An 18,404-nucleotide genomic window follows, 5' to 3' on the forward strand; every position below is an offset into this window, starting at 1 on the left:
ACACACACACACACACACACACACACAAACATCCATACACACACACACACACCAAATAATAATTAAGATTGTAAATAAAAATGAACTTAACTGGCAAAAAACCAAAAACAAAACAAACATAGTCTCAAACCTCTTTAGTCCCAGGTTCTAAAACACGGCGACACTCCTACACAGTGGTTTTAAGGAAACACTGCTGAAGTACTAAGTTACGTTAAGGAGTTGGGGCGGGAGGCGTCGTGAGGGGTTGGGGGGTGGGGGGGGGGGGGGGGGGGGTAGAACCTCCTTTGTGAGCAGCTATGAAAAGAGGGTGTCATTCATCTGTCTGTACAGCACTTCTGGAGAGCAGTAAAGCAAGAGAGGAACATGGCTTTGGACGGAGATTTGACAGGACTAAAGGTCTAAAAACAGACAAAGGAATCCGAGAGGACAGCACTCAATTTGAAAGCGAAACCAGTCAAAGACAAAAACGTGTCCTGGATTAAAACACCGTGTATGTTTTGTTTGGAAAAGTTTTCTTTTTTTCTTTCTTTTTTTTGCTAAGAAAATTACTGGACATGCACTCACTTTATTCCATATTATACAGTCATATATACAGGGTGGATTAGAGGCTTGTAGTGGAGAGGATTGAGGCCTTTTTCTTCTTCTTTTTTCTTTCTTTTTTTTTATTTTTTTTAAATGATTGATGAGCAACGAGGCCACAAAGCATTAGCATGAGGGAGCTCCATTTGGTTGGGTGCAGTGAGGCGCATCCCAAACAATGTCTCTTTCACACAAAAGTGCTTTGATGTTACGCATCACCAAATTAGAAGCATTCTTGTTTAACCGGTAGCTCAGATTTTGATCTTTTCAAAGCATTTCCAAATCAACATAGGTCAGCGGCTCGATTACTCGGATCAATTTCAACTCTTGACATTTTCACTCTTCCATCTTGTCAATCTCCCATAGAAAGCAGTCTTATTAAATCTGTTTGTTTTTTTGCCCAAAAGAGCTCCGCTAGCAAGCTTTAATTAAACGGCTGTTTGCTGCTTCGCGGACAATGCAGCTAGCCACAGCTAACTCCGCCCCTCACGCTAATAGCTAGCTAACAGCTAAACAAACCCGCTGCCCGACTGTGACCGACATATCGTCGGAGCAACCATTTTTCCAGTTTTTGAAATTGATTTCTCTCAGCGTGATCAGGTGTGAACGGATGAAACCCGCAGCGTGACGTCGGAGGAAAAAAACTAAACAAAGAGAATATTATCTGTCGCATGAAAAATTCATAGCTTCGGAAAAGAAACCCTGGGCGTTTTTCCTCGGCTGTGCAAGAAAACGGGAACAGATTCACGCAAAGTCTGTCCTTGATGAGCGCTGCTGCTCTGGGGTCGAGTGCAGCTTAGCGCTTTGCACCTGCACAAGAAGAGGTTTTTTGTTTTTTGGTCGGGGTGGGGGGTGGGGGGGGATACAGATCTCTACGCTAACGGTGGCTCCTGGTGAAAATGCAAAAAAAGAGCAAAAGATTCTGTGAATCTGTGAAGTAAGGCAGTGAGACAAGCGCGACATCGCAGCTGAGCCATTTACAGAATGCAAAGTACAAGAGGATGATGGGTAAGTGGCAAGAAGAAGTCTGTTTGGGGACAACATCAGCCCCTCCTCCAAACCCCCCTGGCTGAATGTCGAGCCCAGTTCCTTGCAGTCTGCGCACGGCAACAACAGTAACAAGAAAGCAAAAAAAAAAAACATAAAGAAAAAGCAAAAAAGAAGAAAAAAAACAAAAAAACACTAATTTTTCAGCACAGTTTGCAGCGCTGCAAATCTGAATCTGTGGCGTTGAAGGGATTCGGGGTATGCGCACCGTGTAGGAGGAGTGGCTTTTGACGCCGCGACACGCATCACGGTATGCAATCCTTGCGTAAGCCAACATCTACGGTGTGCAGCTGGGCTCGTTGCCGCAGTCATTGTGGCTGTGGCTCCTGTCCGCCTCCTTCTTCTGCAGCTCTTTTCCCGCCCTGTGCTGCTGGCCGTGGCTGTGGCCGTGGTGCTCCTGCGTCGAGGGCCTCTTGCCGTGGTGCCCGTGAGCCTGGCGCTGGTGACTCGCCCCCATCCCGTCCTCGAACGCCACCCCCGCCTTGGTGTCGTCCAGGCCCTCGAAGTTGTCGCTGCGGCCGCCGGTGGCGGTGGTGGCGGCGGCGGCGGCGCCCTCGCTCTCCGGCACCACCTGCAGGTAGGCCCTGACGCGGTGGTGGCGGGCGCCGGCGTCGTCGCTGAAGTCGATGACGCGGCACTCGTAGGTGCCCTCGTCGGACGTTTTGACCCGCGAGAGGCGGAGCTTGTGGGAGATGTTGCTACCCACGACTTTCACCACCTGCCGGGGAGAGAAGGGGTAAATACTGGAACTCAGCGGGCAAAGTACAGGGGGCAGGGGGTTATATTTTTCAAAAAGCTAATAATATATATGTATAGATAGATAGATCAGTTCAGGATAATAATATTTGAATGTATTGAATGGAATACTGAATATATTGAATGAAACTCTGAATATATTGAATGAAACTTTGAATATATTGAATTAAACTCTGAATATATTGAATGAATCTTGGAATATATTGAATGAACCTTGGAATATATTGAATGAACCTTGGAATATATTGAATGAAACTCTGAATATATTGAATGAAACTCTGAATGTATTGAATGAACCTTGAATATATTGAATGAAACTTGGAATATATTGAATGAAACTCTGAATATATTGAATGAAACTCTGAATATATTGAATGAAACTCTGAATATATTGAACTTTTTTCTGTACGCACCGAGACGCGAATCTAAATTTAAGGAAATTTACCAAATACCAATACCAAATTTAGATTGGTATTGTTATCAAAAAATGAAAGTGCAATAAGGAAGGTGAGAGATGTTGTCGTGCGGTAGCAACACCAGGAAGTTTTTGGTCCCAGAAGGGCGCAGCCAACGCCCGATCGGGGGTGTGGTTATTAACCTGGGAGAGATATTAGCACCCTTTGTGACATCACACAAGGCCCATTTCCAAAAGTGTGTGTTTCTAGGGAAATGTTTCCATTCTCTGGAGTTTTACAGACTAACTACAGACAACAGACACGCATTACTGTGAAGTGCGAATGTGCATAACATGGGACCTTTAAAGTTCAGTTTGCAAATGAAGAAAATGCCACACCGGCTCAGACTGACGGTCTTGTATCAACTGTGTTTTGCGGCAACATGGCTGCGGTTTGCCATGAAGTCCGAACTGCGTCTGCGGTGCCGCTTTGATCTGCGGCTCACGTCAACAACACATCTCGTCTGTTTCTTACATAAGCAACAAACGCCGCTGTCCTTTTCCCTTTTTATCATCCTTCCGCTCTCTCTTTTTCTTTCCATTTGTCTGGACTTTTATTCAAATGTCGCCGCCCCATCTCTTGCGGCGTTTCTCCCCCATCTGCCCCTCAGCTTATTGTCACCGGGCCGTCCATCACGCCGTTTGCCCTTTATTATTATACGCGGCTGAAAGTGCGGCTGCAAAACAAAGCGGCTGCCACGCTGCTGCAGCAGCAGCGGCAGATGCACCAAACTGAAGAGGAAGCCGCCTTCCTTTCCTCTCTCGCTTGATATCACATCCTAGACTTTGAATAAAAGTGTGTCAAAGGCGAGCTTTGATTGTTTTATTTTTTTTAAACTGAAGCTACACAAGACGAACTGATCCCGTAGATCATCTCATCATCATTACAGGAGCTGCATTGCTGAGATTTTCAGTCTCAATTCTCACAGATCCATCTTAAAAAGCTCCAGCCTTATTCACTTCCTAAGTCTTCAGTATTCCGGGGCATTTCAGCCTCCTTTGAGGAGAACAAACAAACGGGAGGCTGCTGCAGTCACTTTTAGAGGAACTTCAATGTCAGCATGGGCACTGCAACAACATCTCCTTACTGGAAGCAGAGGAAAGGAAAGACGAGCAGAGCCGAGAGAGCGCTGAGGGCTTTTTTTTTCTCCTCTCCGCTCCTGACTGGCTTTGGACACCGGAGGTCTTGAGGTGCTAGCGACTGGCTAACGGCGCTAGCTTGCCGGAAACGCCGCCAGGAATGTTCCAGAAGGCGATGAAACGTTCCGTTCGGGACGACCGCTTCGAGTGTGTTTTATGAATCAACTGATTTAGAATTAGAAGAGCGAATCCAGGAGCTTTGGAATCACTGTGATTGCAGCCTGGTTCCACTCATCAGCCGATGTCCTCCCAGTCAATCACTCCCACTCGCACGCACGCACGCACGCACGCACGCACGCACGCACGCACGCACGCACGCACTCAGGAGTCGTGCTGCTCCACCGTACACGTGGCCTCAGATGAGCGAGGAGGCTCCTTGTCGGAGGTAAATGGCTCGGCAGGCTCGCGGAGCGCCGCTGGTGGGTGATTAGAGCAGCGGATGGTGATGAAAGGTGACGCACTCGCATATAAATACCACTTTGTTTCCAACCCACCTTCCTACCTGTGGCGCCGGCAGGAGGTGCGTGTGCTTGCGTGTGCGGATGGAGACAGTCTCCGCATATCCGTTATGTATGTGCAGGGTTTGATGGTTGGATTTATATTATTCGTCCTTGTCCGTTGGACCGTGTCAAAGGTTAATTAATGCAAGATTGATGTTTTTAATACTGGGCGAAACACCCAGAGGGGAAACGAAAATAAATAAACAAATGATCCTAATAGGTCGTTGTGTGCGTGTGTACATATATGAGCATATTTCCCCCATATGTCTTAAAAAAAAAACTTGCCTGATGTCCTTTAATTTTCTCCCACCCCCCTCCTCCCCCAACACAATCCACCTGTTTGCATCCACAACTGCTACAGTTTTCCCCTGGCGGAGGACTGCAGTCTGCAATTATACACAGGGAAGCTCATAATGACTTTCTGGCTACACAGACCGCGATGCTCTAACACACACTCGCGCACAGACACACAAAAATGGCAGCTTTATTGCAGCCAGTCTGCAGCAGCTTCTCTCCTGGGACAAAGCACTGAGGCCTTTTTTGCTTTGTTCCTAAAACCATGTGAACATATCGTTACACGTTTCAGTCTATGGATATTTTTATACACTGCACCCTTATTTTATTTATTTTTTTATTTTTTGGGGGAGGGGATTGTTTTCCTACTCTCTCACATTCTGCGGGTAATGAGGAGGAAGTTGGGTGACTCAGCCGCTGTTCCCTGCCTGTGATTGAAAAACTAGGTGAGAGAGTCTCGGAGGAGAGCAGCAGGAGGGTAAAATAACTTCTGCCAACTTCCCCTTCGCTATTTATTATTTGGATTCAGAGTCGCGCTCACGAAGACGCCGAGGCACTCGTGGGAGTGCGAAGATGAGGCAGGGCCGGCCCGCCAGCAGGAGGCTAACCACGTAGCGGCGGCGGTTAGCGCCCTAATGAGGGTCGATCCGCTCAACGTGTGCCCTTCAGAATCGACTCTCATGATAAAATGTCAATACTCACATTAGTCGGCACTAACCTGGCGTAAGACATGCCCATGGTCACAGTTGGAAGCCACTTTGCTGGAATGTCTGTTTTAGAGTTGCAGCTATCCATTATTTTTTAGATTAATCATTCGATTGTTTTCTTTGATTCGATTATTTGAATAGGTGAAAAAAAATTACATTTTCAAATTTCAATTTCAAATTTTTCCTCCTAATTTCTCCCTTTTTCTAGAACCAGCGACAACTTACAAGTACAGAAAGTGTAAAAGGATGTATATTTAAAACAACACATTTGTCCTGGCATCATGCGCGTCACAAGAAGCGTAACAAATGTTAAGCTGCAGCCAAATCAAATAAACCACCAGTGCAGCAAAAGAGTGATTGAAAAAGAGCGAGAGAGAGAGAGAGAGAGAGAGAGAGAGAGAGAGAGAGAGAGAGGCGTGCACTCACGCTGATCTTGGTGGAATCTTTCGGCGTCTCCTCCTCGGGGGCCACCTGCAAAACAAACAAGCAGGCAAACAAACAATCAGGGGTGACAGGATTCCAAATGAACACCCGGTAAAGTGTTTTTTGCGCGTCGCAGATGGATTAGCATGCTAATTGCAGATACAATATTGACACGGGGCGCCGGCGCCATCCGAGGGAGGTGAAGCACGGTGTCAAAGTGCTGTTTGCCCGAACGGTCGCCGAGCGGCGCGACGGCGTAATTGACGTGTAATTGCTCGACTCGGCCGTTTGGCTCCGTCAGTCAGTCGCACGTGATCAAAAGCAGCGTCAACACACAACACACGAGTCAGTTGGTGCACGGTGAGAATTCAAAAAAAAAAAAAAAAGAAAGAAAGAAGCAAAAGCAGTTGTTTGGAGGCGAATTAGAGAGAAAACACGGGAGGAAGACGAGTTGGCTGCACGTTCATCTGCTTGTTTGCTGGATTTTTTTTTGCAGCAGCAGCAGCAGAAAAAGGTAGGAAGTGCCAGCGCCACGGTAGAATCAGAAGAGATTAGGACAACTATCGGACGACTAGAGTCTCTTGAAAGCATTTGTTTGTATTATCAAGCAGAGGAAGGAGATTTAAAGCCGCAACAGAACAGATTCTGCCATTTAGGCCTCCTGAGACCTCGGGAGCTTTCCCGGTTTAGCAATCCGTCTTTCCAGATTTTTTTTTCCCTGTCAAATTTGCTTGCCTGGCGTCGCCTCTCTTTCACGTGCACCCACCTCGTTGGTGGTCCAGGGCTGTCGGTCCGTCCAGTCCACGTGGTTCCTGATGTACCACCACTGGATCTCCAGGGAGTAGGAGGGCGTCCCCGCCCCCCTGAAGGAGCAGGCCATCTCCACGTCCTGCCCCCGCCGCGCCGTCATGTCGTGAGGCACCTCGGTGAACATGGCTGCGCAAACAACAGGGTGGGGGAGAGGGGGAGGGGGGGGAGTGCAGGTTAGCAAAGGAGGGAAGTCGTCGGCAGAGCTCGTGATCAGGGAGGAGCCTCGGAGAGCTGCCGCCACGTTTGTTTAATGAGGACTCCGAGACACATGTTGGCGGGCAGAGGTAACGCGGCAGCGCTAATCCCTCGGTTCCTCCGCAATTAGACGCTAGAGCCGCTAAACCTGACGAGCGATTAGGAGAACATGTTGAGGGAAGTGAGCCGAAAACAATTCAGTGTATCCACTTTGCCAGCTCTGGTGCTTCGGAGGGGAGTTTGGTGGAACCATGCGTTGTTGGAAAGGTCACATTTCTGAATGGAGTGGTTCGACTTTACTCCATCCATCCCTCCATCCATCCGTCCATCTTGAGCCACACACTAGGAGACAAACCGCCGCCCGCAAACACAATCCGCTAACCACTTTCTGACTTAAAATCTCAGCCCTTCTTAAAAAGGGAAAAAAAACAAACTTTCTTTGAATGAGCAGAAAAGAAATACAGCTGACGAGCCGCCAGGAAGGAGGCTTTAAACCCGTCTAGGTTTTTTTTTTTCTTCTTCTGATTAATCCTCGCCTCCTGCAGCAGCCGCAGCCCACTGAGCTCAAACAAGCAGCAGCAGAACAATTCTTCTTATTATTATTATCATTCAGCCACTTGAAGCTCGACAAATGTCTTGAATTCCCTTTAATGCCGAGTGCTGCTTCTGTCACAGACGAGGGAGAAAGACAGACAGAGTCCCAGACAGACAGACAGACGCTCCTCTCACCTGAGCTCCAGAAGGAAAATACATCTCTCTCTCTCTCTCTCTCTCTCTCTCTCTCTCTCTCTCTCTCTCTCTCTCTCTCTCTCTCTCTCTCTCTCTCTCTCTCTCTCTCTCTCTCTCTCTCTCTCTCTCTCTCGCTCTCTCTCTCTCTCTCGCATCAATGATGTTTAAGGACGTGCAGGCCTGCTGAGGCGACAGGAAACCCCGGGGTCGACGCACAGCGGCAGGCTGGTGAGATGACACTCCCGAAAAAAAAAAGAAAGAAAAATTAAAAATGAAATGTCGGAGAATACCTGCCACCTGCAGTGGTACGATCCCCGATGCTGGCGTCACACCTGGATGTCAACCTCTGAGCCACGTTTTAAACTCAGGCTTTGAACAGGAAATGGATCGGGCGGCTTTTGCAGCGACAAAGAGGAAAAAAAAAGGGCGGCGGCTGCAATAACAACAGCAGCTTGACTTATGCGATGTTCGTCTCGAGCTGCGCAGCAAATACCAAACAGCGTCTCTCTCTGCTACGGCTCGGTTGAAGGTCCAGGTTCAGGTTCACGTCCGGTCACACTGTTGCAGCCAAGAGTTGTTGTGTTTTTTTTCCCTTCATTGCTTGGATTCTTCCTCTGTTTTCGTGTGATACTGTCCCTTTACGGTCGTAAGCTGGGATCATCCATCGCTCGGACCGGGACGGGGAGACTGCAGTGCAGCGGCCGTTTGTCGCGGACAAAGTGTAGCTTTGTGAGTCAAGAGAGAGAGAATTTTGGTGGGGATCTGCGAGCTTTGGCAGCGCGAAACGGAAACGATCCGACAGCCTCGCAGGAGCAGAAAATCCTCAAAGAGGCAAAAAAAAAACGAAACTAAACTCAAAGTGCAGCTGAGCAGCCGCAGTGCGCTGCATTGTGGTGCTGCTAGTCGTAAATGTAAACCCAAGGGTCCTTGTTTTTTGTCATTTTTTGGGGGGAAGCAGATGAGGAACATCAGTCCTTCAAGTTCCCACCGTTTCGATATCTTGCGTCTATCTTATGAAGAAGGAAGACGAAAAATGTATTTCAGTAGCATGGGAGTCGTCTCTTTACCGAAACGACCGTATGGCCCCGCTAAAAGAAAATAAATAAAAATCTTTTGCCGCCGTCTCCGCCACGTCATGTCCCCTCTCCCGGCGAGGAACCCGGAACAGACCTGGAGCAGCTTGTGGTTGGCAGCTTAGTGAGAGCTGACAAGTTGACCTTGACTCAAAGGTCCCGCATTATGCAAATGGCCTCGCCCAAACAACAACCAGCAGCCTGTTGGTGGAAAACTTCCAGCCAGCCTTCCCCGAGAGCGCGAGCCGAGAAACACGGCGTTCCGGAGGAGACGGACGAGGCGGGCGGGGGGGGGAGAAAAGCGGAAAAAAAAATAACAGCGGCAGAAGAAAGAAAAATACAGAAGCAGAGAAGGATTCAAGTGACGTCAATGGCTGAATCCAGAAGAGCTGCAGAGGCCTTTAACAACCTGACTGTAACCTCCTTTATTTTACAACCGTATATGTTGAGTAATGTCCAGAAAAAAACAAAAAAAAACAAAGAAAGTTTGTATGTGTTTGATTTCTTCCTATCGCCTCTGAAGGTGATTAAAGGCGCCGGAGGAGGAGATGCAGCAGCAGCAGCAGCAGCAGCAGCAGCAGCAGCATGAATTATTAACACCTTGAATAAAATATCCAGCCGCTGAGCCGCTGCACCTTCTTCATGCAAGATTCATCACCCCTGGCCAGTGCTTATTTCCAAATAATGAAAAATAAATAAATAAATAAATGAATAAATAAATAAATAAATAAATAAATAAAGGCAGCTCCTCCACTTCTAAGGACTCCGACCCCCTTTTTTTCTCCGCTCGCCCGGGGAATTCTCCTTGAAATCACAGCGTTTCCTCTCTGGGGAAATAAAGGTGCGTCACCAACATCGCCGCTATTTATTTATTTATTTATTTATTTATTTATTTATTTATTCATATTTACAAAAACCCAGCCCCTCTCCATTTCCTGCCCCCTTTAACAATGTTAATAATAATACGATTCTAATACGAACTCTGGGTCTGCAGGAGCCTCCATGCAGTGCAGTCCGAGGACACCCGAGGCCTCTCCGCTGACGGGTTTGTCGTGTCGGAACTGACGGCCGGCCAAGTGCCAATTTCCACCAGCGACCTCGTTGATCGACTCTGGATCCCTCCGGCGCTTCTCGCGGCGCCTGCCTCTCCTTGAGATTGATCATATCTGCGTGTTGTGTTTTTTTTCATTTGTGAGAGGCCGGAACGCGCCGGCCATCGATTTGCCATTACGCCGCCTGGCAACAATGGGCCCGCAGCCTCCTGCTCCCGCTGATAATATTCAAAAGCTGGTGCAGAGTAACAACAATAATAATAATAATAAAAAAAAAAAACTATGCAAACACGATCCATCTCGGCCCACTTTTCTCCGCAGCCCTCCATTCGTCTGTGTCGCTGCTGTTAGGAGCCACAAACACAACAAGGAAAAACAAATAAGAATCACGGGTCAGCGAACGAGTCAGAGCAGCTGGTTGCTTCAAAAAAATCCAGCCCACATTTTCACCCCCTCGACCTTGTCCACTCCTGTGGAGGTCTGCAATCATGACGACTTCCACTGATAGAATTGAAGCTACATTAGCATAACAACTGCAGAGAGTGCGAACAACTCCATCTTTACATATTAGCAAAGGCCAAGCTGAAATACCAGGATGCAATGATAAGATTGATGACACTGTTTTGGTTGCTGTTTCGTCAATAGAGCGCCCCCTAAAGTTTCGTAGGGCATGTCACTCCCTCACTCAGATAGCGGCTACCACTTCTTTCCAGTCAACTCTGCCATCTCAAACATATGAGACAATTGCAACACTGGCTGGTTGCATAGCGGCTAGCGGCTAGCGGCTAGCGGCAGGTACTTGGCCGCGTTTTTTGCGAAGTTGCAGTGTCACCGTGCCGGAAGGCGCTGCAATGTTTCTCGCAGTTTCTCGTGAGATGAGATCTAGAAAATCGCCCCGCTGTCCCAGAACTCGTCTCACAGTCGGGTTTTCGACTGTGAGACGCCACAAGGGTCGTGCAAAGAGCCTCCTTCTGGCCCGTGACACCCACGGTTTAACCATCACGACGTCTCCGGAGTCGAATTAATGACGGTTAAAAATAAATAAATAAATAAAAAACAACAACTTCCAACCATTCAGCCGCTAAAAGCCAACAGTGAGGTTAGCCAGCAGCGGCGCACCTTGTCTGCACCCCGGCGCCACTCGGCCTGCGGCGCCGTCGTTACCGCCGAGAAAAACAGCGTCTGGCTCGCAGGACCGTCGGCTGCAAATCAGAGCCGAGGAATCTGAAGGTAAAAAAAAAAAAAAGTTGAAGGCCGCGGGGATCACCCCCACCTCCCCCAAACACACACACACACACACACACACACACACATACACACGTGTCGGCTCAGGTGAACTAGAGGGACACAAAATGAATAAATACGATTGACCGCCTCGTCGTATTTATGAGCAGGAAGACCTCGCCGTCGTGTAGAATAAAGGCGGGAATTAATATGAGGGTGTGTTTGTGACAACAGTGAGGAGGCGGCGGATATGATGGGGGGGGGGGGGGGGGGGGCGCATGGTGTGTGTGTGGCAGCTGATAGCTGCAGGCCTCGTTTGTTTCCCTGAGAAATGGAATGTGGTAATTGCAGCTGTGATAAAAAGTCAGGCAGGAGATGCGTCTTTTATTTTTTTTTTCTTTCTTCGCCCGCCGCCTCCTCTCGGCTCCGAGCTGTCAGACCGACTGCGTCTAGCGGCTCGATCACGGCGGCGATGAAGAATCTGGCCCCCGCCTCCATGTTTCAGCGACGACAAATGGACAAATCCTCAAACTTGAAGACTGGACTTTTTCTCCTTGCCGATTGATGGCCGTTGTTTTTAAATGGCTGGTTGTATTTAGAAGCAACAGTAAAATAAAACCTTCTGATGAAAAAATATTTTTGTCATCCTGAGGACCTGATTGGTTGGGGTAACATCACGCAGTGCAGGTGTTCAAATGAACGTCATGAGAAGTTCCCACGACCTTTTCGATCGATTCGTGAAAAAGAGCAGAAGACTTTTCTCTCATTTTCCTTCTTCTTTAACTTTTCTGCACAGATTCATCAATCAGACGATGACGCGCTGCATTGATCTGCAGGCGGCGCCGCCGCTGGCTGCTTCTGGTGTTGCAGAAGAAGAAGAAGAAGAAGAAGAAGATTTTGATTTTTGATTTTGGAAAAATAACATTTATTTGCCGCTCTCATTTCCATTCAATCAATCAAACTACATAAATAAATAAATAAATGAATAATTCTTGTTGTTTTTTAGAAGAAGAAGAACAGGCCACTGTGTAATTCCACTTGAAGTATTGTGTTTCTGTCCCTACTGAGACACTTTGTTGCCTCCAGTTTGCAGCTGCCGTGCAGGTCAAACACTGTTTTCTCTCTTAATCACAGAGAAAAGGTTAAAAGGGGAACATGGCTCTCTGAGCCGGAGGGTTCAACCGGAACAAAAAAAAAAAATTCCAAGGACAGTGATTTCAAGGTTTTGCTTGTTTTTTTTTTTTTTTTACGTCAACACAACCAGGGTGGTGGGGAATTATTACCATGGCGACGCTGGGAAATGACTTCCTGACAAAGACACGGAGCAGGTGCACAGAGTCTCAGAATCTCAACGACGCGTTTGCGGTACCCGAGCACAGAGGCTCAGCTCCACCGCCAGGAATAAACAACAAGCTGATAACACAAATGCTGAGGAGCAGCGGCGAAGGACAAGAGAGCCAACAGGATCAGTCGCAGGCTGATATGACAGACAATTAGCATCGGCGCTAGGTGCACTAGGCGGAACGTGGCGTAAAATTTAGTGCAGTGGTCAGATCTGTTGCGTCGCAGCAAGAAGGTTGTGAGGGTGTGAGGGTTCTCTCCAGGTTCTCCGAATTCCAAACCGCAGTCCAACAGAGGCCAACTGGGAACTCTAGATAGTCCAAAATGTAACCCCTAAAATCTGGCTCCAGCAAACCCACGCGAGCCTGAGTGCAGGAGAAAGTGCGAATAGAAGATGAATGAATGAACTAAAGAAATGACAGCACATCAAAAACGAGTGGAAAGGGTAAAAAGAGGCAGATGAAAATCCAAACCCCTCCTCAGTGTAATCTCTGGCTAGAGTCTTCCTCCTCCTGCACTGCCGCCCTGTAACACAGGCGTCGTAGACACGCAGCCTTTCATTTTCCTGCAGACGAGCTGCGTCAGACGTCGGTGACAGAGCTCCCGGTTGGAACCATATCAGACCGGAACTCTTTCTGTCATCTGAAAACAGCCTGTGAGGTTCCCGCCCTCCTCTCTGTTCACTCCGAGAGCGCGACTGAAGTGTTCTTCAATCAGCGGTGCCGGGTGATAGATGGCTGAAATCTCCTTCATCGAGAAAAAAAAAAAAAAAAACGACAGTAAAAGATAGATTGTGGCCACTTTGATGCAGAGCCTCGCACCAACCTGCACAACGAAAGATACGGGAAAACACGTTTAAGTCTGTGTGACTTAACAGTCCACCACTAGGGGTTGCATTTTCTTTCTCACGACGTGCACGACCAAAACAAACCGGGTCCCTGCGGGTCGTCAGCAGCCTCCAGTGCAGTTAAAACACTGCCACATTTAATGACTTTAATGACCTTTAATAACGGCAAATGTTTTGGCCCCAAAACAACAATGAATAAACCACTCAAATGCCTTGATAAATAAAATGAACAAATACGTGCAAACATCAATGCTGCTCTTTCTCCCGTTTCAGGCAGGAAGTTGCGATACTTCTAAACTTGGTCTTGGCCTTTAAAAATCTACAAAAAAAAAGGTAAAACGCTACGCTAAAGAAAAAAAAAGGTCATTGATTGATATTATAAAGTGCTGTTGCAAGCAAGTTGGCTCCATTTCAGCAGCCGACGAAATGATTTGACAATCAGTTAAAATCAAACTTGCAGAGCTGCCGTCTTGCCAAAGCTGTGGACTGAACCAACTCAGCTAAATGTGGTCGTGACTCGCTGCACTTTCAGACACACGGCGGGAATTCCTGGATCCCGCGTCCGACCTCCGTCTCTGCGTCTCGCCGCCCATCATCGCTCCACTCCGTCCCTCTGTCTCTCTCCCTCCCTCTATCCCAACTCGGCAGGCAGCTCCTCAGAAATAATTAGCGGCCTAACGAGTCTCTCACACTGCCTCGTAACAGGCTTCCCGCTCCAGTAATGAGCCTCTGCGTCGCTCTGCGACAAACAACAGCTGACAGGGAGAAAAAAAAAACCTGCCTCGGCTCGCAGATTCTGCCAGATTGTTTTGTCTCTTTGGAACAAAACTGTTTTTTTTTTGTTTTGTTATTTTTGTTTGTTTGGATGTTGTTGGTTTTTTGTTGGGTTTTTTTTTAGCGCTAATGAGAATCCACAAATGGGCCGAACAGTGACAGTCTGCGGGGCCTCGGTGCCTGTTTGTGAGCCGACGGCTTCAATCAGCAGCACAAACACGTTGATGGAGGAGGAATGAAAATCTATACGTGTGTGTTTTGGGCAGGACGGTGAGTGAAGAGACGTGTGGAGACCAAGAGACGCCTCTTCAAACACATGACGATAAGCAGATTTTTTTTTTCTTCGCCTGCCTGCCTGCCTGCCTGCCTGCCTGTCTGCTTAAACCCACCGACTCAGCCGTCGCCCCCTGCTGTTTGTCAAGGATTAAACAGCAGCTCCCAAAACTCGTGGAGATAATCTGAGAGGTTCTGGTGACAAATCTCAGTCCATCAGCTGCACTTTTCTGCTGAGAACACACAAGCTCTCTCTCTCTCTCTCTCTCTCTCTCTCTCTCTCTCTCTCTCTCTCTCTCTCTCTCTCTCTCTCTCTCTCTCTCTCTCTCTCTCTCTCTCTCTCTCTCTCTCTCTCTCTCTCTCTCTCTCTCTCTCTCTCTCTCTCTCATACATCATCATCATCAATCTAAAAATCTAAAAAAAACTGAAAAAACAGCTTTTGGTTGGTGGTTATATTGACGGGACAAGTATAAACGATGGCGTGGCTGCGTAATGACTTCTTACAAGGCTGGGTGACGATGGCCCGTGGTGTGTGTGTGTGTGTGTGTGTGTGTGTGCAGCAGGAGCTGGACTAACTGGCCGTTAAACAGTGATGGATGATGGGAAGGTTTCCACGGCAGCCGCGTGTAAATGTCACCGTGGTGTTCACAAGGCTTCGTCGACTCCAAACTACAGATTCTTGGAATGAAGAAGAAGAAGAAGAAGAAGAGGCTCAATTTCCCACTTGCCCAACTGATGGCAATTAAAACACCTCGACAAACACTTGGTCAATGAGTTTTCTGAACCGCCGCCCCTCTCCCCCACTCTCCCCCCCACTCCACCGCCCTCTGGGGAGGGGCGGCTCAATCAATGAAGCTATCTCCGAGGTGAATCGGGAGCAGCTCCCAGCGGAGCCGAGGGAAACGGAGAGACGGCGAGCTCTCCTCCTCATTCAGGGACGCCGTTTAAGTCGGAGCGCCGCCTCGTTGTTGCTTATTTTTCAGGATTTATTGCTGCAGCCAAGGAGACAATAGGGTCAAAGGGCAGAAATGCAGGGATGGCAGCTGGGGAAACGTCTCCCACCTGGCTGGAGGCAGGAGGAACTACTGATGCACTCTACAGTGAGCTCTCTAGCGCCAACGCTGGACGGCTTGGAGTCGTCAGCTGTGTAAGCTGAGAGTTTTTTTCTAAGTCTTTTTTAGACTTAGAAAAAAGAGAACATTTTTCAGAAAGCAAATATCACCACATTGCTCCTAAAACACACCGATGGACCTTTTCTGCATGGAACTGCAAAAAAAAAGCACCTGAGACGTCTCCAAAGCAGCAGGAAATGAAAGGTTCCTCTGTACCAACTTGCCGGACGGCCCAGCAGGGTGAACAGGTGACGTAGCGTCTCAGTCTGCAGTAGGAACGAGAGCCCCAGCGCAGTAAAAACAACCATCCTGGCCTGACTTGACAGCAGACATCAGTCACTGGCCTGCAGCCGGCATGCGGTACTGCACTGAGGTCCTGCTGAATCTCGTCAAGCGGAGGATCCAACATGGTGCTGGTCAAGAGGAACACTCGGTGCCGTTGGTCCTGCTTCTTTCAAGGCAGAAACACCGGCTGGTTCTGAGGAAACTGCAGCTACTGCAGCTCGACGGCTCTCGTGAGCAGCAGCAAGGCCTTCGGTCACTTCCTGTACGTGTCTTCGGGGGGTGTTGTTGATCCCAGCGGCATTACACTGATCACCTGAACCCTCACATCATTTCTTTTCTTACCTAAATGGTTTTTCTGATTTTATACACCATCCCAACACGGGTCACAAACACAGCTGCAGACCCAACAATCCAGGAAAATTGAGATGTAACACAGCGGACGTGGTCTCAGGGAGGTGAATGAGTCCTCTGCTGCCCCGATGATTGATGCACCGTCAGAACAAACTGAAGGCAGCGACAGCGACAGTGAGCGTCTGATGCCAGCCAAGCTGGACCCTCCGATTGTCTTGGAGACGCCAGCGAGAGCTTCTGTGTCCATGGCTGGAGGCAGCGACAGGAGCGAGGGAGAGGCGGAGGGGAGGAGGAGGAGGAGGAGGAGGAGGAGGAGGAGGAAGAGGAGTCTCCCTGTCTGCCGGCTGGCGGTGAAGTTCTCCTCCTCCCTCTCTGAGGTTCTCACTGACAGCGCCGATAAACAGGCGAGCCGGCTCAATGTATGCTTTGCGCGTTTTTCCTCTCCTGGATTCAAGAGTCCATTCATTACTCCTGCACGACACATATTGGAATTTTATTAGCTTGAAGTGGAGACGGAGACAGAGGAGGAAACATCAGCAGCAGCAGCAGCAGCAGCAGCAGCAGCAGCAGCAGCAGCAGATTTATGGGGAGACACGGGAGAAGGTTGATGCACGGCATGAGGACACACGTAGGAAAGACTGGACCACAGACTTAAGAGTCTTCTTATCAGACAGGGCATCATGGGAAAGATGGAGGTATGAAGGGGAAGAGACGAGGACGTGATGGAGCTGCAGGGGAGAATTGAATCAACTTTTAACTTGTGGTCAGAACTTCCACACGTTGCCCAGGCCGATTCCAGAGACGCAGGAAGTGTTTTCTAGAAGCTGATGATGATGCTGGGAGGAATCAAGTCGCTCGGCTGCCTCGGTTCCACAGGGCCCTTTGGTTGGAGACGTGGCTTACTGCAGGTATTGACAATAATCAAAGGGACACGTCGCCAATTACGATATAGATTTGTTGAACCCGAACAGTGGAAAAATCCAAAGTACAATAAGAAACCTGTGGGTTGTTTTTGCTTCATAGATCTTCACTGCTAACTTTTTGCCACGCCTACCAAATCAGCTGATAGCTGTGGATTACTAGTCGCACAAATTGTAACACAGCCAATCTGAGGATGTGAGCGGTGAATCATCACCCAGAATGTCAGCTGAAGACTGATGAATCAGAGGATGATCGGAAGAGTCGGGGATCCATCGTCTGAGGTCGAGTCAAAGGAGAAGAAGGAGAAGAAGGAGAAGGAGGAGGAGGAGGAGGAGAAGGAGAAGGAGGAGGAGAATGTGTGATTGTAAGTTTTAGCCCAGGCAAACTTTCTGTTTCGCTTCCTGGAAACTTTCCGCAGGGGGGGAAAAAAAATGTTTTCGACACTTGGCGAGAAAAGCCATTAAAGTAGCAGTTGGCCAATTTAATCCCCCCCAAACGTTTCCTCATTAAAAGAAGAGCAGGGAACAGCTCTGCTGACGGCTGTTCGCCCGCTGAAACGCTGGACACTCTGACACACTCCGAGCTGCAGCACTGAACAGAAGCGCTGCCAGGGAGAAAAGACGGGATGGCGCGACTTGGACAAAGCAGATTAAAAAAAAAAAAAAAAAAAAAAAAAAAAAGAACGGCGAGAGGCACCAGGAGGCGCCGCAGCTAATGGAGACACGGCGCCTCAGGCCTTCGCTGAGACGGCGGGCGGTCGCACATGAAAAACAGAGTCATTTCTTCTCCTTCTCCTTCTCCTTCTTCTTCATTAAGTGACAGTTACGTCTCTCGCCCTCAAACCACATTGTTGTCACATCCCACAGCAACACAAACCTGACCAGGCAAAAATACCAGTCGGCTCTTCAGCCACGCGTCCCCCCACCTGTGGGATTTGGCTAAATATAAACAGTTGCTAAATCTGAAGGACTGAAACTGTCTGGGAGATAAGGCTGTGTGTGTGTGTGTGTGTGTGTGTGTGTGTGTGTGAGTCAGTGCATCTCTAGAGCACAGACAGGAAAACAGATCCATCCTCAGCAGAGAAAACTAGCAGGACTCAGCTTATTACTGAGGACAGGAGTCTCAACTTCCGGTATGGCAGACGCACACACACGCACGCACGCACGCACACACACACACACACACACCCACACAGACACAGACACAGACACAGACACACGGTTTTGAACGGAGTGCCACCTCTGACTGCTCTCCTATTACTATTAACTTGCCTGGAGCGGCCACAGAGTCGTCCATCTGCTTCGTCCCTGCAGCCAAAACGCCTGCTGGAATTTTGGGGACGAGCTGGGTTGAAAAAAAAACAAGCAAAAAATACCCCAGCCAAACAGCAAACTCCACCCGTTATTGTGTGGGACAACCAGAGGAGCTATATATGAATGTGAGATGTTCCGACCTGTGTGAGGAACCTCTCGGCTCTGAAAAGAACAGAAAAAATAAATGTTTGTTCGTCTTTTCTG

At 48.5% G+C, this 18,404-nt stretch overlaps 1 protein-coding gene across 1 annotated transcript in view; it reads right to left on the reverse strand.

Moving 5' to 3' along the window:
• Positions 1–233: 233 nt before the first annotated feature.
• The window catches only part of vstm2la (V-set and transmembrane domain containing 2 like a), a 30,083-nt gene continuing 11,912 nt past the window's right edge, over positions 234–18,404 (reverse strand). Inside the window, exons 2-4 of the mRNA XM_076026588.1 lie at positions 6,667–6,836; positions 5,904–5,948; positions 234–2,344 (exon numbers count right to left, since the gene is read on the reverse strand). Of these exons, the coding sequence (XP_075882703.1) occupies positions 1,904–2,344; positions 5,904–5,948; positions 6,667–6,836 (656 nt within the window). The 3' untranslated portion in view covers positions 234–1,903. The remainder of the gene's footprint in view (positions 2,345–5,903; positions 5,949–6,666; positions 6,837–18,404) is intronic.

The sequence above is a fragment of the Nelusetta ayraudi genome, unplaced genomic scaffold (genome assembly GCF_046127955.1).
Source record: "Nelusetta ayraudi isolate G7.1 ecotype Tasmania unplaced genomic scaffold, CSIRO-AGI_Nayr_v1 ptg000019l, whole genome shotgun sequence".
Taxonomy (NCBI): Eukaryota; Metazoa; Chordata; class Actinopteri; order Tetraodontiformes; family Monacanthidae; genus Nelusetta; species Nelusetta ayraudi.